Below are 22,643 nucleotides of genomic sequence, written 5' to 3' on the forward strand. Positions count from 1 at the left end.
GGCACTTAAACATAAAAATGATTTAAAAAATTAAAAGCCCAGCTAATCTCAGTAGCAACAGTGAGCTTTGTAGTATTTTTACTTTTCCATGTTAAGTCCCCTGCCCAGAGATTCAGCAGTGGCACTGAATAGCCCACATTCCCCCCGTACAGGTAGCAGGTAGCAAAGAAAGCAAGACAGACCTTCTCCACAACTAATTGTAGTTGTTTGTTTTGACTTGTCTGGTGGCTACCAAGATAACCAACTCAAAGAGCTTGCTTTATCTCTCCCAAACAACTACTCAGGGGTATTTATAGAAAACATTTAGAGGACTAATTACATTAGTCCATGTTGCCTGGGACAATGTGTGTAAGGGAATCAGCAAACAAAATGAATTAACCAAAATCTTGAGAGGAAAGTAATTTTAAAAATAAAGTAATAAAAAAAAAAATTGGGCAATAAGAAAATTGAAAAGCTCCAGCATCTTTTGAGGAATACAGAAGGCCGTACACACGCTCAGGACCGTGCAGTTGCAGAGGGAAAACTATAGAAAGGTTTTAAGCTCCCAACCCTGGCTGACTTCCAGGGTTGACCCAATGAGAAAAGAAGGCAGAGTTGTAAAAAGGAATTCCCATCAGAAATGATGGAGGCCACACAGCAATAGGATAAAACAGTAAAAGTGCTAAAATAAAAACTATTGTAATAAAACAGGGTTTGTTTGTTTGTTTGTTATTCTCATCCTAGGACATTTTTTCAATTGATTTCTAGGGAGAATGGGAGAGGGAAAGACAGACAGAAACACTAATGTGAAAGAAACACATCGATTGGTTGCTTCCTGCATGAGCCCTGACCAGGACCCAGGCTGGGGAGGAGCCTGCAACGTAGATAAGTGCCCTTGACCAGAATCAAACCTTTGGTCCACAGGCTGATGCTCTATCCACTGAGCCAATACGGTTAGGGGCAGACCAGGTATCTTTTTTCAAGTTTTAAAATTGTTCTGGAATGAGGAAATGATGATAGTGATGATGAATGCAAAATAATGTGAATATACCAATAATCAATGAATTGTAGTTTAAAACACTTAACAGTGTTGACTTCCATGTTATTTGGGTTTTATCTCAATAAGAAGAAATAAATCCCCCGAAGTATTCAGAACTCTGTTCCTAGGAGCACTTATCCAAGCAACTAACCATTGCCTTCTCTCACTCAAAACAACAAAAGCAAACCTTGGGATCAGACACCTCTCTTAATTAGCATGTTATCAGTTAAGTATATAGTTTCACATTAAGATTTCTATGGTGTTGTCCATACAACTTACAAATATTTAATTGAAATACATGGCCAGCCAAAACCGGTTTGGCTCAGTGGATAGAGTGTTGCCCCTGCAGACTGAAGGGTCCCAGGTTCGATTCCAGTCAAGGGCATGTACCTTGGTTGCAAGCACATCCCCTGTGAGGGGTGTGCAGGAGGCAGCTACTCAATGTTTCTTTCTCATTGATGTTTCTAGCTCTCTATCCCTCTCCCTTCCTCTCTATAAAAAATCAATAAAATATATTATTAAAAAAAAAAGAAAGAAAGAAAGACGTGGCTGTACCTAAATCTACCTTTCAATCCATAATCCTGGACACAGTTTACCATAAAACCAATAGATAGGAATGAATAGAGTAGGAAATAAATATGCAAAGAATAAAATATTCTTTAAACCAAAGAGCTAAAATAATAGAGATCAAGAGACAGTAGGAAAAACAAACAGGATCCAATTCACACATTTATATTTCATTGTCATCACTGGTTTCTTTTGCTTTTCCAACATTGCAGCCATTTTTTAAATCATTTTCTTTTCTTTATTTAAGGTTTAAATATTGAGAGGTGGTTCTCTACTATGCTCTCAAATTTCTGTTTATTAGTAGTAACACTAAGAAAACAGATATTTGTAACATGTACATATAAAAATGTACAATTAATCTATCTATCTATCTATCTTCAGCCAGATACGCTGTGATATTTGAGAAGTCCTATGGTGCAGCAAGAGTTATGTTCTTGTAGCTACAGCAATATTTACTTATAAGGCAAAATTATATCATACTTGGGATCCTTTTTATAAGTGGGTCTTTACTATTTCATAACAAATACAGCTACTGTACACAGTACTTTAACTTTCAAGTCATCATACGTCACATAAAATAGTTCCCAAATGGATAACATAGACTTAAATAAAAATTTAAACATATGCAAATTTTAAAAGATTAATTTATTCTACCTTTTAATAATGCCCAAGGGTAGAGGGCCATTCCCTCCTTCAGATTCAATTTAATTCAACATCAAAGGAAATAATTCACTTTGTACAAAAGCCAGAATTCAATAATAAACAAGTAAGTTATATCATACACATAGGACGTGTTTTTGTGGTTTGTTTTACTTTCCAGCTGTAATGAACTACAAATAAAAGTACATTTTATTACATGTCTGTTAAGTACTCCAGTAGCATTTGAACTAAAATAAACTATTTTAAAATTATTTGGCAATAGATTGTAACTTAGACAATGTACCTACTATTTGTATAATATCAATGAAGAGGGGGTTTTTTTCTTTTGTTTTTGTCAACTTTGAAATATTGCTAACAGGCTAACAAGTATAGGAAATGAACACCCATGTATCCACTTCATAAACCCAATTGACTAACCCATAATATTATATCATATTTACTTCAGAGGTTTTAAACAAATCAATAGCTTTTACAACTTTTTGAAAGCTATTTGGGATGGAGGGCTCATTAAAATGTCAATGAAAATGCACTATAAAAGTATAATTTTCCTTGTGATTTATGTCACTACAAATTTATTTAAACTTTGTTTAAAACAGCTCAATAAAATTCATACAGAAGATATCTAACAACTTCTGAGTTTACCAAATTTTTTTGAAATATCACTAAACTTATATGTTAAGTAGGTGAAAATAATTTAATTAACAAATGGCTATTTCACATATCCCTAAGTCCTAGTCTGAACATATGTTCATTTTACAGAATAGGTTTAAAAACTATCAGTGTAAACATTACTCTCTAGGGGAAAATAAATCCTAATGTAACTAGTGGGATAAACAACTCATTAAAACTAAACTTGGAAAAACTCCAGGATAAATTTAAGGAAATAGAAACACACCGGTCTTGATGGTGTAGTAGCAAAGACTGAAAATGAATATGCCCTAATTAACAAATATTTTAAAGACTCTACGTGTACCATCTGCTGACATTATAACACAGAGCTGGGGAAAGTTCGGGACCAATACAGCATCTCTATAAGGAAAATTATTCCTCCAAGTTTTTTAATAAAAATGTGAAAGTGGTTCTTATTACTCAATGCAAAGGAATTAACTTATACAATCCATTCATGTTCATAGGAATACCATAAAATTTTGCCCTACATAAACTCGAAGAACAGCCATCCATTCTTTTAAAATCAACACACCTCACAGCAGTTGAAAGAATAGCCTCAGAAACAGCTGGATCCTCAGATTTATATAGAATCCCCAAATGCAAAGTTTGAACCTACAAATTGGTTCCAAAAATGTATTTTTGTTATTACTCATATCCTGCACAGTAAAATAAGATTAGATCACTTTTTCCAAAATAAAATGAGTGCAAAACTTCACTAACTCAGCTTAGAAGTGAAAGTTTTAAAAGCTAAGAAATTTATATTTAGTTCTTTATACAATGACCCTTTAACTTACACATCAATACTTAAAAGAAAGAAGTTTTTAATTAAATGTTAAGTAAAATAATCGGTTAAATCAGCTTTTCTTTTCTCTTTCTGATCCCACCCCACTCCCCAGAGACAACCACTTTTTATGAGTTTAGCATACATACCCACAGACCTCTGCCTACTTGATTTTATGCATTCATAGATACACATATAATTTTAATGGACATATATGTATATGACTACAGCCTCCATTTAGTGACTAAATAGCATATCTTACAGATCATCAAGATCTCTCAACATTTGTACATATACTCTTATAATGGTCTTTTAATGACTGCTTGGTATTTTACTGTTTGAATCAAGTTTCATATTCATCAGCATTTCTCAACATCCCCACTAGTATTAACTATTATTCTTTTTAATTATAATGATGTTTAGCATTTGCAAATGGCTGTAAAATATAAATTATATCTTGTTTAATTACAAATATATTTTGCTATTTTTCAAATTTTCTGAAAAAATATCATTATTTGAATTTAAATGTTAGCTAACAGATGAACAAATAAAATGGGAAGTAAGCCTTGTCTATCTTTAAAGCAAAAATACAATAACTCCTTGATTATTATAACATAGAAAGTCCAAAATCTTATAATGAAGTATTGGTGGTGGCAAACAAATAAAATATCAAAGAAGCAAATGCTCTCTCTCATTACTCTCATCATTTCCTAAAAAGTTGTTCAATTCCTCTACTGAAGTAAAAGTGTTTTAACCATTCAGAAAAAAATGAGAGAAATAAAGTATATTTATGCAATATATTTATATCATAAAAGGCCTATGATCACGCCATAAAGGCAGAATGACCAAACAAATGGTCACCAGGTGGTGCAAGGAACACCTCTCGACGGGCTGTGATTCATGGCTCGCATGGCAAGGCCCTCAAGGGGCTGGCGGGGGCCCAAGTGGTGGAGGTGGGGTCTGAGGCTCACGCAGGGCGGGTCTGGGGTCCTGCTGGTGCTGCAGGCTAGGTCTCGCGTGCTGGTCCTCTAGTGTAGATATGTAAAATCAGTAACATTCAAATAGAACCTTGAAAATTCTGACTAGAAAACCACTAGAATTTTAGTTCAACTTCAGTCATTCATTAAAGTCATTCGTTTTTAATTTGGCCAAGAGCACATTTTACATGTATTACTTAAATAAAAAGGAAATAGACTAGGTTGTCAAAAAAAGGTTACAATCTGAATCAATCGGACAACAAAAGAACACTGAAATCACTGAAAAAATTACCAGCTGTATGTCAATAAATATTCACTTATGCCTACCATTCAAGGTTTTGACATGTCCTCCATAGAAACAATGGAATTTAAATTTTTGAAAACAATTTAGAAAAGTTATTAAATAATCACACCAACTAGTCAAAATCACTTCTATGAAAAGAACAGTGAGAAACCGGAACAATGCCCCCCCTTTAGAAGAATGTGACCTAACCAGTGAAAAAGTCAATTGGACCAATATCTGAGGGGTGAATTAGGACTATTTAGGCTAAGATTAGTGAAACAATATGGTGAAAGACTAGGTTGAAAGAAGACAAACTGAAAAAGGTCCTGAGCCCCCTGTGGGGGCACATAGAGGTATGAGAGGCAACCAATCAATCAATGTTTCTAACATCAATGTCTCTCTCTCTCTCTCTCTCTCTCTCTCTCTCTCTCTCTCTCTCTCTCTCTCTCTCACACACACACACACACACACACACACACACACACACACACACTTCCTCTCTCTAGAATCAGTAAAAAGATGTATCTTCGGGTAAGGATAAAACAAAATTTTTAAAGGTGGGAGAGGACAGGGAGGAAGATCATCAGATGAATCTAGACAAGCCAAAAAGGGCCCAGATCTGGAGGGTATCAGAATTTTTTAAGAAGTTCTATTTCTATAATAAAAATTTATGTCTTCCCTTGCCTAAAATACTTTCCGCCCTTTATCCCTCCCTCAATCACTACATTGTTGTCCATGTCCATGGAGGCCAACTAGGTGGAATTGCTAAACAAACCCGCTGGCAGGGGAAGGAAGGGTGCATGCAGGAGACAAACTTTAAAATGTATGGATATTGCTAAGACAGGCAGCTTGCAGATAACCAATCATAAGACAGTGAGGCGTACAAACTAATCCCAAGGATGTTGCTAAGGCAGAATTCTTTGAAAAGACCAATCAGGAGCTAGCAAGGCAGTATCCACGCCCTAGGTTAAAAAGAATGGCTTATGGCCCTAACTGGTTTGGCTCAGTGGACAGAGCGGGGTCTGCAGACTCAAGAGTCCCAGGTTTGATTCTCCTCAAGAGCACATGCCCAGATTGTGGGCTCAGTCCTCATTAGGGGGCTTGCAGGAGGCAGCCAATCAATGATTCTCATTATTGATGTCTGTAACTCTCTCTCCTTCTCACTTCCTCTCTGAAATCAATAAAAATATATATTTTTCAAAGTGTGATTTATGGCCATGTGGGACTCTACACATAAACTAACAGACTTTAGCCGAAACTGGTTTGGCTCAGTGGATAGAGCGTCGGCCTGTGGACTGAAAGGTCCTGGGTTCGATTCCGGTCAAGGGCATGTACCGTGGTTGTGGGCACATTCCCAGAAGGGGGTGTGCAAGAGGCAGCTGATCGATGATTCTCTCTCATCGATGTTTCTAACTGTCTATCCCTCTCTCTTCCTCTCTGTAAAAAATCAATAAAATATATATTTTTTTTAAAACTAACAGACTTTAACACCCAACTATAATATGGAAAGAAAGTTTATTCATGTTTAAGTCAAGGTTTAAAATACTTTCCAAATTCCTCCCTCATTGTATGCATTCACAGATCCAATGGACTAACCCTGACTTTGTTCACAGTATTATCCCCAGAAGCCTCCACACCACACCAACCTCTCAATACATGAATATCTATGATTCAGCCATTAAAGCCCAACTCCTCTGAAGCCATTTCTGAGGTCCCAGGGAAATTTTCTAATTTCTTTAAACTAACAGAACATTGTGGTTAGATCCCAATTTTGTAACTTAAAGACCACTATTTTCATATGTGTCTAGTCCTCTCCCTTACTATTGTAGACTGAAAGTTTTCATGGTCAAGGAAAAGATAATCTCTTGCCCTCATTGCATTCTATTTTAGTCTTTCCCCAATTTCAACACACAGTGCAATGCCTATCAAAATGAAGAATATCAAAATATATTTGAGGAATGACATCTAATTTCCTCTAACACAATTGAAGCTTCTTAAGGAAAACAGAAAATGGCAAAGAAATAAAAAAGAAATCACACAAACTTCAGGTACATATTCTTAATTGAAATTGCAGATAAAGAACATAAATTGCCAATGTTCATGTAATAAAATACTGTGTAATGACAAAAGCAAATAATCTAATGGAAGAATCTCACAAACATTATTTTGAGTGACAGAGCCAATCAAAAGAAATATGTTAAACGATTAAAATTTACATTAATTGCTCAATATTGCTCTCATGAAATATTGATCACTGTGTCATTCCCACCATATCCTACATATTTCACTCCTGATCTAAGGAGCTAAAAGAAGTAAGGTTAACCTGGTATAAACAATAAAGAAAAATTTGTTAAAAGTTTATTTTTAAATGTTTAGAAATTATGTAATATAAAATGAAAGACAAAATATTTTGAAAAATTAAATGCTAAGAAACTGGAGTTTACAAAAAGCTTGTTCATTGAGACTAAAATAAAAAAATTTAAATGAGAGTAAGATAATTTATGTTCAATGTTACTTAAACCATATATTTATTAGCAAATATAATTAAAGTAAGTGATATTTAGTTTGAAACTTTTACACAATTAAACACTGAAATTAAAAATATTTTTTAAAAGTATAGGCTATTTTGCTGATTTACAATGCTAACTCCAACACACCAACTAAAATTTTTTTTCAATGTGCTATAAAATTCCCTAATTCAAAAGCTGTGGCCTGTGGCAAATATGCTCTTCTCTTTATTGGATGAAATATATACATAGCAACATATATATTTTTTTAAAAAAACTGAAATGTGAATTTTAAAAATCCAAATGAAAGCAGCTTACATCATCTGAGGAAGGGAGGGACCATGAATGGGAACAGGGTTGACATTTAATGACATAACCAGGGAGCCTTACTAAAAAAAATCCTCACTGCATCAGATAAAAAAGCTCTCATGCTCACATGATTTTTATTTAATTCAAGAACTATTTGATGTACTTTTTCTGGTATTTTATTTGCTTAATTTAACTAAGATAGATATCAATTTATTAAGATTTGTATAAATTACTTTCAATTTAGAGTTGTTAACAATAGATTATAGTTTACATACTATTTATTAAGGGAAACAATTTAAAGAAATTATTTCAAAGCAATATATTTCTGTAAAATATAGCAAAAATATCATTGAAATAATGAGAAGTGGTCTTAACTTAAAAAAAAAAAAAAAAAAAAAGCAAATCATACCCAAACAGATTATTTGCATTCTGTGAACTTACGCTTTTAGTATTAAATTGGAATATTTTCTTTTAGATGTCAGCAAACATATTTTAAATCACATCTAACAATATTTATAGTATTTATCCTTAAAATAAACCTTATCTATTTAAATATTCAATATTTTTCGTATAAAGGTTATACTATAATTCATTTAGGAAATTTTGGGTTTTCATTTTTAAAAGTTGTTAAGCATCTTTTATAGTAAACTGCACTGTGTTTCTAATAAAATTTCAGTGTTATGAATAATAAATCAGCACATAATTGAGAAAACAGTATTCACAAATATCTATTAAAGTTGATATCAACCAGGACATATCATATGGTATTTATTAATAAATTAGAATATAAAACTTGAATCAAATGCAACATGTTATATATACACAAATAAAAGTAAATCTCTAAACAACATAAGTAAATTATATATGAGGACTATGAATGATTAGCACAAAACTTAAACTACCAAGTAAAAATAATAATAATCATTTAATAATGTTTTCATTTAATAGAAGAACTGGTTCCAAACTTAATTAATTGCAATTTCCATATTTTTAAATTTCCGGATCAGTAGTAAATTTCTTTGAAAATGTGAGCACTTACTTTATAAATTTCATTGTAAAAGTTATATGTTATTAAAGAAACATCATCAGCAAATTAAATACTTTAGATATAAAAAATGTAAATTTTCTGAAAGTTATGTTGCTTTTCAAAATAACTAATAAAAACCATTCTGTAAAAATAAGCTTACTGATTAAGATGAGAAAGCAAAGATATATTCCAAATAATTGAAATAATCTCAATTTTAAAATGTAGAAATATTAGAATATAATTTCATATATTTAAATCTTATCTCATGTATTTAAACAATTATTTCTTTAATATATTAAAAGTATTGCTTTCATCTAAAAAAGAGGTTATGATTAGTAACTATTGTCTTTCTTGCTATAAGTCTCTTTGAGTTTAGGAAAATATGGCCTCCAAATAAAGTAACCCGATACTGAATGATAAGTAATATTAAAATTGATTTCTTCCCAAGTGCAATGATTACACATACATATGTCAAATCTTTTAAATGTATGTAATGGGTATACTTTTCTCAGTAACTATGAATACACATAAAATTGTTACTTAGTTAATACTTTAGCCTTAATATTAGCATGCAATGTTTTAGTAACTCTTTGTATTCTCTCAAAGACAGAAAAAAAAAGTATTTGCCCTTACAGTTCCTATTACATTATGAAGCAGCAACATTTTACTATAGTTTCAACGTGGATTAACAATTATAACCCAGACAACAGTTATGACTACCACAAAAGGTATTATAATCTAATACACAAATATTAAAGAGACTTTTAGTGTCTCCTTAAAAGACAGAATAAATTCATATATTTTCCTAAGGTTTTGTATAAAACCAACACACTGACATAAAACAGATTCAACTGGCTTTTCCCTCCTAAAATAATAAATAAAAATTACCATAAACCACATTTCAACGTAATACTTACCAGCATGTGGGTAGTTTCAGAAGTTTAACATACAGAGCAGTGCTGAAAGAGGGAATAATCGGTACAGGTAAGCAGTAAGATCCCCTGTAATCCAAAGACGTCAGTCCTGCCTGGAAACCAAATATCTAAAACAAAAAGAAAAGATCCGAATGTTAACACAGACAAAGTTTGGATGGAATACGTCAGTTTCAATTTGCTCTACAACAGCTGCACACTAAATATGTTCCAATGTCTTTTCCACTTCCCAAACATCAACATTTTTTATTCATTTTGACATTAAGTCAGAATTAAGAAATTTAAATATACAGTACTTCTTTCACAGCCCTGTTCTTTTTGTGACTAATTTTAAGGCTGCCATTTCTATATTTAATTCTCATTTAGTGTTTTATTATCTGCTAAAATACACATCTTTTCTATTAATGTTAACAACTGACCTCATTGCATATTTTAGATACTAACTTTAATAAATTACTATTCATATCATTTTGTGTCTAAAAGAACATGAACTACATCAAGAAGAATCTTAATAATGCATTTTGCCTTCAACTTACATTATGTACACAAAAGGATATCAAAATATATCCTAAAATGTTGTATATTTTCCCTTTTGTGTATGAATGTAATTGTTGGGCTGAGATTTATAACCCAGAAAATTTGTGACAGAAATCACTCCTCTTATGTTTATATTTAAAACTAGCAGATCACACTCAAAAAATTTATAAGCATTCCCTAAAATGTCTGAACACTATATTTGCCTTAATATGAAAAATCAAATGTAACACCATATTTTACATAAAACATTGCAGAGAACTAAATATGATTATTTCTGCTCCAATTATTTCCTATCAGGTAAAAGATAAACATCTCAAACAGAAAATACTGACACACAGAAATGCAAAACAAAGAGTTACTATTTTCCAACAACATGCAAAAGCAGCTTAACACCAACATTTAACTTTCATTATTATTTTTTATTCCTTGGATTTATAAAGCACGAACTTTCCTATCTCTAGGGTTAACAACAAATGCTATAGGCCATAATAAAACATGTTTAAAAATTCTCAGTAACTAATTTTCAAAATAACTTTCATATAATGGACATAAATCAATGATCAATTTCTTAGAAAGTTATTAAGCTACTTCCAAATGGTTTCAAAAAGCTGTTATGCCCTTAATCCTTCATCAAACTTACAATGTCAAATCCTTTTCTCTAAAGTCAGTTTTCAGGGAACAAAATAATTTTATGGATATAAGACATTAGTTAGAGTTATATACTTTCAAAAAAACCTGCATTTCAAAGGTAGGTCCTATCTAATTTACTATCAAGGAAAAGGAAAGTAATACATTAATTAGTATGTTAATATATTAATTCCTCTAAGTCCTGCTATTAAGACAAGTGACAGAAAGAAACAGAATGGAGGAGAAACTGAAAACATGTATCTAACACTTAACTGATCAACCTTAAAAATTAAGTTATTCCACCTTCATTCCCTTTGAGGACTTATTTTAAGCAACACTAAGTATACAAAGAACTTCTGGACACTGTGCAATTTTAGCATTTCATGCTTCTTCTGAAAGACCCACTAAAAAATTCTGAAATTTATAATTATTAATACCACTAATTACAAAACATGATTATGAAAATATGCCCAACCTCTAACTATTTCTAGAGTGTGCCTAAGGATAATGTCTTATCACAATACTAGATTATCCAGCTAACAGGTCTCTCAAGCCACTTTCTCATAGTCTATAAAATGCCCCAACAGTATAATCACAGACACTATCATTAAATATACTCAGATGGAAAGTGGGTGTAGAGGAGATCCCCTGCTGGCCACTTGCTGAACTGCAATGAACGTTGAAGAAAATACATATTATTCTGTAATATTTCTGAAGTTGTTTTGTTTGTTTTTTTAATATATTTTATTGATTTTTTACAGAGGAAGAGAGAGGAAGAGGAATAAAGAGTTAGAAACATCGATGAGCAAGAAACATCGATTCAGCTGCCTCCTCACACTCAGGGACCTTTCAGTCCGCAGGTCGATGCTCTATCCACTGGGCCAAACAGGTTAGGGCTATTTCCGAAGTTTTTACTAAATTTATATGTTGTCCAGAGATGCTTCTAAGAGAACATTCAAACAAATATCTATAACAATAAAAGGATAATATGCTAATTAGACCAGATGTCTTCCAGATGTCATTCCAGACGTCCTTCCTGACAAACCCGGGGAAAGGGGAAGCCAGCCCAGGTCCCGGGTGCCTGCAGGCAGCTGGAGGAGGGAAGCCCAGGTCCAGGGTGCTGGAGTGAAGCTGGCGCCAGCAGCTGGATCCCGGGTGCCAGAGTGCTGGTGCCAGCAGCCAGGGGAAGGAAGGCCTATGCTTGCAAGAATTTTCATGCATCAGGCCTCTAGTAAATTATAACGAAAGAGAGCCTATCTACCACATCAAAAATAATTATTTCAATATAACGAATTTTCAACTCTTTCCTTTAAATTTCAGCAATAAGACACATAGGTTTACAATACCTATATAACCTAATATCTTATCAATAACCCTAGACCAAGATTACATATACTTCATCTAGAAAAAGGAAAAACAGCACAGTCTGAATTGAGGCTGCTTTCACCAAGAATAGTTCAAATATCCAACAATAAAAAGGAGAAATAACTCCATTTTTAAATGGGCAAAAGACTTGAACAGATATTTCTCCAAAGAAGATAGGCAAATGGCCAATAAGCAAATGAAAAAACTGCTTAACATCAGTCATTATGGAAACATGAATCAAAACCACAAGATACTACTTCACAATCACTAAGATAACTAAAATAAAAAAGACAAACAATAACAAGTGTTAGTGCAGATGTGGAAGAAAATAGGAACCCTCCTCACTCACTGTTGATGGAATAGTACAACAACGTGACAATCCCTTTGGAAGAAAAGTTTGGCAGTCCCTAAAAATGTTAAAAATGACCAGGAAACCTCATATTAGGTCTAGTAATAATTAATGTCGTTTTCTAATACTTTTTTAAATCGAATTTATTTAAACAATACAACAAAATTTAATCAACAATATAGTTGCCGTTGTTTTCTACTACTTGTGCCCCACGCTCAGAAAGCATTTTAATCCCTCTGTTGTAAAATTCTTGTGATTTTGATGCAAAAAATTCGGTCAATGCATTTTTGAGGCATTCTTCATTATTAAATTTTTTTCCAAGAAGAAAGTTTTGCAAAGAACGAAACAAATGGTAATCGGAAGGGGCAATATCAGGAGAATATGCAGGTTGAGGGAGAACTTCCCATTCCAACTGGCGCAGTTTTTCAGCAGTGATTCTTGCAGTATGCGGTCATGCGTTATCGTGAAGAATTACGCCCTTCCGATTAATCAGCGCGGGTTCTTTTTCTCTTAAAGCTTGGGCTAACCTTTCCAATTGGGCACTATACACTGCACTTGTAATGGTTTGGTTAGATGGTAAAAGTTCATAATGAAGAATTGCTTTAAAATTCCACCAAACACACAACATCACTTTTTTCGCATGCAAGTCAGGTTTTGGCGTGGGCTGCGGAGCCTCATTTTTGTCCAACCATTGAGGCCGCCTTTTCAAATTAACATGCAGCACCCATTCTTCATCTCCGGTTACAATTTGCTCTAAAAACGACGAGAGAGGAGTGAACTGCAAATTGTGACTCTTTGATTACGGTTGTTGTCGGTCAACTCATGAGGAACCCATTTTCCAAACTTTTGGACTTTGCCAAGTGCACGCAATTGATTGGAAATTGTTTTTTGTGAACAATTTAAAGTTGTCGCAAGCTCTTGTTGGGTAATTTGAGGATTTTGCACCAAAAGAGCTTGAAGAGCTTCTTGATCAAAATTGGACACACGGTCTCGACCACTCTTGTCATCTAACGAAAAATTTCCCTCGCGAAATTTCTCAAGCCAACGCTGGCATTTTCTGGCGCTAACTGCATCTTGACCAAGAGCACTACAGATGTTTTTTGCAGCCCCACTTGCTTTTCTTCCTAATTGGAACTCGTAAAGCATGCAGTGCCGAATATGCTCTTCATCTGCCATCTTCTTAGCCCTAGTTTTGCAACAAAAAACAAACCAAACACAAACTTTTTCAAGCAAAACTTGTTAATTGCACTTCACACGTTCTGTAGATACCACGTGTTTGAAGGTTATGTCAATACAAGTCAACGCCAAGCAAGATTTTAAACGAATGTTTTAAAACGACATTAATTATTACTAGACCCAATACCTATGTTATACCCAAGAGAAATAGAAAATTTGTGATCATGGTTCTGGTACAGAGGCGGCAGCGATGGGAGGAGTGGCATGGGAGCCAAAGACCAATCCTGAATCCGTCGCCACAAGCCCAGATCCTCAGCACACTGGGAGTTGAGACGCCCAGATGGGCTGCAGTACCAGAATCTGGACCATGGGGAGCACCCTAGAGCTAAAATCAGGATGTTCCGCTACATGAGGGATGTAGAGCCTGAGGATCCCATTTTCCTGATGGACCTCTTTGCTGTCAACATATGAACCGAATGTGTTAGGTAGCTTTGGATAATAGCTCCTTCCTCAGCATTATAGATGGCAGCATGCCAGGGACCAGGCCTGCCAGCTGCAGGATGCAGGCGCGGGCTATCTCCCCCTCTGGGATGCTGGAAATGTTGGGTGGCTTCACGGACATGTTTGGAATAATGAACGACATGATTGGGAACATGGAACACATGACTTCTGAAAGCAACTACCAGACCTTTTCACTGTCATCTCCTATTCCAATATGGGTGATGCTACCCCCAAGGTCTACCAGATGTCAGGGATGCACTTGGCACCAGGAGACTCCGAGGACCATGTGGCACCTGGACTGTAGACTAGAGCAGATGTCCACTGGACATCACATCACAGACACAGCTCACATCCTCCAGTGCTCCCAAAGCCACTGTAAGGGGACCAGGAGCAGCAGGACCACTAAATCTGGATGAAAGTAAGGCCGCAATATCTGATAATGAGTGGTGGAGGGAAAAATCACCACAGCGCCCTCTGGAAATTTGAGGGCATGAGGCTTCAGGCAGTGGGGACCCAAAGGCTGAGGGGCCTCCCCTCGGGCTATTCAGGGTCCTGTGGACTCTCTATCTTGACAGTCCTGCCGCTATAGCTGGTGAGGGGCCTGGGCCCTCAGTCTCTCTCCTATAGGCTGAGAGGCTGTGAAATCATTGCCTGAAATAACATTTTCCTTTCCAATTTCCATTCCCATTTTAAGATTAAATTAACAGGCAGTTGGCCCCTACCTCTCCCTGGGGTTCTCACAGAGAACTTTTCACTGCCACTTTTACCTACTTTTTCCTTCTTTAACCCCCTTATTGCCATGACTCAACATCTCCTGTATACGCTAACTTGATTTTTTCATTTTGCAGCTCCATTTTTGAACAACCTCACCTTCCCCATTCCACCCCTGCCATACTCTGAAGGCTTTTGGGAGGAGCTCTGGGTTTAGGGACCTCCTCCATCCCTCAGCTACCTTGAATCTTTGTCAACCTTCTCCTCAGATCCCCTATTAGAGGGCTATAGCCTGCATCCAGGGCTGTGTGTGAAGACAGGGGGCTAGTTCCCAACCTATTCTCCCTTCCCATATCCTACGTATCACAAAAATATCCCCTATATTCTTCTCTACCTTTATTCGATTTGTGCAACTTATAACTAGGTGTTTATGGAAGGAAGAAAGGAATGGAAGGGGAAAAAAGAAAACTTGAGTTCACACACAAACACTTATACATAAATGTTCATAGCTGTATTATTCATGATAGCCAGAAAGTGGAAACACAAATGTGCATCAACAGATAAACAAAATATATATAACCATACATACAATGTAATATCAGTAATCACCCATAAAAAAGGGAAAATGTATGGATATATAGTACAATTTAATGAACCTTGAAAACATTATGCTAAGTGAAAAAAGTCACAAAAGACTTATATTATGTGATTCCATTTATGAAATGTCCTATATAGGCCAATACATAGAGACAAAAAGTATCAATAGATTAATAGTTACCAGGGGGCAAGAAGGCAAGAGCAAATGGGGGATGAATGCTAATCAATAGAGAGGTTTCTTTTTTCAGGTAAAGTTCTGGAATCAGTAGATAGTGATGGTGATTGTATTAACTCTGTGAAAATTCTAACTTTATTTTAACACTACAATAGTAAAAATTAAACTTTGAAAATTTCCTCAAAGGTTATATATAGTAACCATCCCAAATAACATGAATTGCTAATAAATTTTACAATAAATCATTTCTTTGAGTCAGTTCCAACTAGTCATATAAAATAACGCTACCAAATCCTGAAATTTATAAAATGTACTTGACTACTGACAAAGCATCAAAAATGCAATGAAATATTCAAGACTCAAGGATTCTTTGAAGTATTCAATATTCACACTACTAATGAAAAGTTATTCTACATATACTATTCCCACTCTGCCCACACCTAACTTCTTGGCACATTTAACTTATCCATCATAACAACAGTCAATCTAACCAAATGTAAAAGACAACTAGACAGCATCTATAGCAAAAGACCTTTTCCCAAAACATAACTTTACCTAAACTACATTATAACTAACTTTCAAATTACCCTGGAAATTTAATTGAGATTTTAATATATTAACAATAATAGTAGTAAAGAACTATTCCAATAACTTTCATGTCAGCAAGGATGATAAACATATTAGTGACCAATGACTTTTATAACTATTTTCTTTGAGGACAAAGCATGCCTTATCCACTTTTATTGCTGAATGTCTGCAATATAGAAAGAACTTACTAATATTTACCAAGTTAATAAGTAGAATACCTTGAAAGATTAATGAACTACCTAAAATTAGACCTGTTTCAAAACAAAGCGAATATTCTTAACATTATAATCTGATATTCACGTTGCACCAATATTTTACAAAACCATACACCACAATGTATTAATTGTGATAATTAATTTAAAAGCACAAATGTAAAATTATATATATACTAGAGGCCCAGTGCATGAAATTCATGCACTTGGGGGGAGGGGGTTGTTCAACCCAGCCTGTGCCCTTTTGCAGGCAGAGTTCGACCGGGAAACCGGAAGTTCGATGGCTCACTATGACGTGACCACCAGGGGGAGGCATGAAACAAAGGAAGGCCTTAGCCAGAAGGCCCCAATCGGCCAAGGTCACAGGCCAACTCTAGGGACCCTACCTGTGCACAAATTTCGTGCACTGGGCCTCTAGTTGATCAATATTTGAATTTATCTTTTTGTATTAGTTATACTATAGTATTACTTATTTTTAAAAAAAATGGAGTTGAGCAAAGTTTCCAATAATTAACTTTACATAACTTTATTTACAGTAATCAAAATTTGTCCTCTGTGTCAAGAAAATAATATGAATACAGTAAAAGGAAAATGACTAAAAAACATGTGTTAAAATACTCCTTATAAAACACTGTCTCATATAAATGTTCCCCTCCAAGAAATCATGAGTCTTTTAGAACACTATTATAAACTAAATGCTCTTTCATACTGCTTATAAATATCATTAATGATACATAAAATCTTCAAAAATTATAATTATTATTCTTACAAACATTAATTTCCTCAAATAATTAAAGAGATATCTTTGAATCAGGTACACTTTATTTCTTATGCATTTTAATTATATTGAATAATGAATATATCTGTCATATCTTATTTAAATTTCACTGTATAAGATACTAATTCTGTGAAATTACAACTTAAGAAAAAACAGGTATTTATTTAATTCTCCCCATGCCACCAGATACTAATAAAGAAAAAAATTCACTTTTCATACCTTAAGGTAGCAGTGTGCATAGCAATAATGAAGCAGGTTATCAGAAGGCTGAGTAAGGCTGCTGACCACTTGCACCAAACGTTCAGCATACATTGGCACAGAATGTTCCAGATTAATTTTATCCACCAATATCTGAATAGATGGCAAAGGCCGAAGAGGTTGGAAATTTGTAGTATTCATGAAGTTAGTCGAGTTCTGGAAAATAAGAGTGTTCACATTGTATTTCAGGAAAACAGTGACTGATGTGCAATGTTCTCTATAAAAGCTTCAGACTAGCACATTTTACAGTGATATCAAATCAATCTAGAAATGGTGCCTGTCTATAGGACTCTCTTATCAAAACCAAACACAATATTCAATAGTCTGCTCTGTGATGTCTCTGGATCTATTTTGTTCATCAAGACGGGGGTGGGTGGGAAGAAATTAACCAAAGAATTTGTATGAATATATGCATAACCAGACAATAGTGTGGTTAAGGTACAGGCCAGGGGAGACCGAGAAAGGGGCACACAGGGGCATACTTTATATGCATGTGGCAAACTCAGAAAGCAAAACATTGTATATGTCCTAAACAAATATTAAACACTTAATTAGTCCTTATCCTATATAATAAAGAGCTTTTGCTGCCTCTGTAAGTAATAAACCATTTAATATCTGTACTTATGGCTTCCTTACTGGCTGAATCTGTCAGCCCACTTGAAAAATATAGCTAGATATGCTCTGACTTCTAGACTGATGCCCTCCTTATATAGCCTTAGCTTAAGGTTACTGTATTTAAATACAGTATATAAAAGCTACTCTCTAAGAAAAAGCAATGATAATTACATTGCTTTAACTTTAAAATGGACTAGAGGCCTATTGCACAAAGATTCGTGCAATAGGCCTTCCTTCCCCGGCTGCCGGCACTGGCTTTCCTCCAGCACCAGGGACTCAAGCCACAGTGGAGCCAAGCCTTCAGCCTTTAGGGGAGCCAACCCTTCAGCCTTCAGGCTTGGCTCCGGCTGCAGAGGAGCCTTCGGTCCTCAATCCTCAGTCCTCAGTCTTTAGTCTTCACTGAGGCAGAGCCTTCAGTCTTTGTTCCATGCCTGTGTATGCAAATTAACCTGCCATTTTGTTGGGTTAATTTGCATGCTCATTCCTGATTGGCTGGTGGGCTTCACGGAGGTATGGTCAATTTCCATCTTTCTCTTTTATTAGTGTAGATACTTACATAAGCAAATATACTTTTACTTAATCATCTTCCTTTTCCAATATCAGAGTCAACAAATATGGAAATATGGAAAAACAAGTAGTAAACCACAAAATATACCTTTTCTCCCATAATGACAGGTAGCAAATGATCCAGCAAATTGAATTCAGCCATAAATATTGTGCAGGTACATTTGAGGAGAGTAATACTTGTATGCCGAGTAGGAATATACTCCTCCAAAGATGCCACTTCTTCCACAGTCATTATTGTTTCATTTTCATCTTTAATATCTAAAATGAAACAAAATTTCAATTAATTTTTAAATAATTTTCTTGAATTACTCAACAATTCATTGACTACCTGAATTTTAAGATCAAATTCTATTTTTAAACAACAAAGCAGTTGTTTAATAATGTTTCTTTAAATCAATATAAATTAAATTACTCTAAAATATAAATGTATGTCTTCGCTATATAAATTTTTATATTTTTATTTTTAAATGTTTTTTTTTAATATTTTAAAGAAATTCCCAATCTCTTTTGTCAAAGAAATAACAGCTTCTATTCATGAAAACACCATTAAGATAATGTAAAAGACAGACAGACAGAGAAAATATTTCCATAGACAGGTACATAGACAGATATAAATATATACATAAAGGACTTATACCCATAGCATATTCAAAATTAAAAAATTTAAACCCCCTAAAAATCAATAATAATAAATGATTTAATTGAAATATGGCTCAAAAAAAACTTAAATAAGCAAAAGACAATATAACCAAATGGCCAAAAACCCTATCAAAAGCTAGTTACTATCATCAGGTATCAGTAACTGCAAAAAAAGTCACAATGTGATAGAACTACAGATCCACTACAAAAATTTAATACAATAAAGAACTGTTTCTTTGAAAAGATTAATAAAATTGACAAGTACCTGACTGGCTTGACTAAGGAAAAAAGAGAATATATCCACATAAACAAAATCAGAAAAGAAAAAGAAGTTACCACACAGAGTGTCAAACCTGAGAGGGCATGTATGCATATATATGTGGGTGAGGGCATGTGCTGGTGGGTGGAAGGGCCCGGGAGAGGTCAATGGGGGGAAAGGAGACATACGGAATACTTTAAAACAGCAGCTGCCAACCGGTGGTCCACAGACAACTTGGTGGTCAATGAGGTCTGAAAAGTTGGCGCCCACTGCTAAGCAATGAAGAATTAAAAAAAGAAAAAAAAGGCAAGCACACAGCCAGGGACAATGAATACAAAAAGATATCAATAAAAAATGAATGAAAATAAAGAAAAAAAGAAGTTACTACAGACATCACAGATATACAAAGGATCATACTAGAATACTTTGAAAGACTTCCTAGATTGCATCATGAAGAACTAGAAAATCTAAATAGACCAATCACAGTGAAGAAATTGAAACAACCATCAAAAACCTACAAAAAAAAAAAAAAAAAAGTCCAGGACCAGATCACTTCACCAGTAAATTCTACCAAACATTTCAAGAAGATTTGATACTGATCCTCCTCAAACTCTTCCAAAAAATTAAAGAACAGGCAATAAACTTCCTAACGCATTTCATGAGGCCAGCATAACCCTGATACCAAACCCTGGGAAGAATAACACAAGCCAACACTAGCAGATCAAATACAACAATACATTAAGAAAATAATACATCGAGAACAATTAAGTGGGTTCATTCCAGGCATAAGAATGATTCAACATATGCAAATCAATCAATGTAATATATGATATTAACAAAAGAAAGGATAAAAAGCTTTTGATAAGATACAACATCCATTTATGATTATAATATTCAATAAAATAGGTACAGAAGGAAAGTAGGTCAACATACCAAAGGCCACATATGAGGAATCCTCAACCAATGTAATATTCAACAGTAAAAAGCTCAAAGCCTTTCCTCTAAAATCAAGAACAAGACAATGATGACCATTCTGACCACTCTTATTCAACATAGTTCTAGAAATCCTAGCCAGAGCAATCAGGTAAGAGAAATAAATAAAAGGCATCCAAACTAGGAAGGAAGAAGTAGAAGTTTCACATTTTGCAGATGACATGATTTCTGTATACAGAAAACCCTAAAAACTCCACCAAAAAACTATTAGAAATAATAAACAAAAACAGTACAGTTGCAAGATATAAAATCAATGTACAAAAATCCTCATCTTTCCTATATATTAACAATGAAGCTTCAGAAAAATAAATAAAAGAAAAACAATTCTTTTTGCAACTGCAACAAAAAGAATAAAATACCTAGGAATAACCTCAACAATGATGTGAAGGACCTATAGACTGAAAACTACACAGCATTTTTAAAACAGACTAAAAAGACACAATGAAATGAAAGATATTCAGTGTTCATGGTTTGAATCAACATAGTTAAAATGGCCATATTACCCAAAGCAATATACAGATTTAATGCAACTCCCACTGAAATTCCAATGTCATTTTTTTAAAAATATATTTTATTGATTTTTTACAGAGAGGAAGAGAGAGGGATAAAGAGCTAGAAACATCTATGAGAGAATCATTGATCAGCTGCCTCTTGCACGCCCCCTACATGACCTTGCCTGGAATCGTATCTGGGACCTTTCAGTCCACAGGCCGATGTTCTAACCACTAAGCCAAACTGGTTTCGGCTCCAATGTCATTTTTTAAAGAAATAGAAATATCATCAGATTTGTACTGAATCGCAAAAGAACCCAAATAGCCAAAGCAATCCTGAGGAAAAAAAGAACAAAGCTAGAGGTGTCACACTATCTGATTTCAAATTATACTACAGGACTACTATTTTTCTCTCAATATGCTGATAATAAAAACAGCATATTGAGAGAAAAATAGACACACAGACCAATGGAACAGAACTGAGGGCCCACAAATAAAGCCACATGTATATGGGCAAATAATTTTTGACATAGGATCCAAAAGGACACAATGGAGTAAAGACTCTTCAGTAAATAGCGCTGGGAAAATTGGAAAGCCACATGCAAAAGAAACTAGATTACGGTTTGTCCCCATGTACATATGTTTAACAAAAGGATGTACTAGAATGTTTTTGGCATCAGTATCATAATAACTGGAAACTAACCAAATACTAATAGTAAAATGGATAAATAAGTTATAATACATTCACACAACGGGAAACTATCCAGTAATAGAATCTCATTTACATAATGTCAGTTAAATCCAGAGACAAAAGAAGTGCATACTGTGTGATTCTGTTTACATGAATTCTAAAATAAACAAAGCAAAACCTATGATGTTAGAAGTAAGGAGAGTGGTTACCCTGGGGGTCAGAGTAGTAACCAGAAGAGGGCACAAAGAGACTTCTGGAGGTTGATAAGCATCCATGTCTTGAACATTTACACAAGTGTGGTTAAGTTTGCAAAATTCACAGAACTATACCCTTAGGTTTTATGTGCTTTCCAATATGTATATTACACTTCAACAAATATCGATAGCTACCAAAAAAGTGGAGTAGAACTGCTAACTACTTAAGACTTAATGCCTGTGCACTAGTATAAATGTAGTAAATATACAGGGTTTGTCAAAAGGTTTACAATTGTTCACATGGAAAAAGACATGCAGGTTATTATCACAGTGAAATTTTCATATATATACTCACAACTGGAAACCTATCTTTGCTCACTGCTGTATGTATATACAGCACAGGCAGCTATCACTTTATACAATTCTAATATGCACGAATTTGTTTAAAAATGCCAGTTCCCAAAAAGCACATTTCAAATATCAGTTACCACAGTATAGTAAATCTAACTAACTGCATAAAGTATAAAGCTCACTGCTAGTTGTTCAGCTCATAAATCATCTCTATATATAAAAGCCTAAGCAACTGTTAT

At 34.4% G+C, this 22,643-nt stretch overlaps 1 protein-coding gene and 1 pseudogene across 10 annotated transcripts in view; one reads left to right on the top strand and one right to left on the bottom strand.

Moving 5' to 3' along the window:
• The window catches only part of VPS13B (vacuolar protein sorting 13 homolog B), a 513,325-nt gene that overhangs the window by 450,070 nt on the left and 40,612 nt on the right, over window positions 1–22,643 (bottom strand). For 7 of the 10 annotated variants that reach the window (XR_006741555.1, XM_045581364.1, XM_036436747.2 and 4 more), the window contains exons 14-16: window positions 18,875–19,044; window positions 17,566–17,760; window positions 9,716–9,840 (exon numbers count right to left, since the gene is read on the bottom strand). Coding sequence is in view for 9 of the 10 variants with exons in the window: in XM_045581364.1 (XP_045437320.1) it covers window positions 9,716–9,840; window positions 17,566–17,760; window positions 18,875–19,044 (490 nt within the window). In the remaining variant the exon portion in view is untranslated. Of the gene's footprint in view, window positions 1–7,222; window positions 7,279–9,715; window positions 9,841–17,565; window positions 17,761–18,874; window positions 19,045–22,643 lie in introns of those variants that run through there. The other 3 variants (XM_045581368.1, XM_045581365.1, XM_045581369.1) reach the window with 3 other exon arrangements.
• On the top strand, window positions 14,114–15,349 carry LOC118718182 (annotated as a pseudogene).

The sequence above is a fragment of the Pipistrellus kuhlii genome, unplaced genomic scaffold (genome assembly GCF_014108245.1).
Source record: "Pipistrellus kuhlii isolate mPipKuh1 unplaced genomic scaffold, mPipKuh1.p scaffold_m20_p_14, whole genome shotgun sequence".
In the NCBI taxonomy this organism is placed as follows: Eukaryota; Metazoa; Chordata; class Mammalia; order Chiroptera; family Vespertilionidae; genus Pipistrellus; species Pipistrellus kuhlii.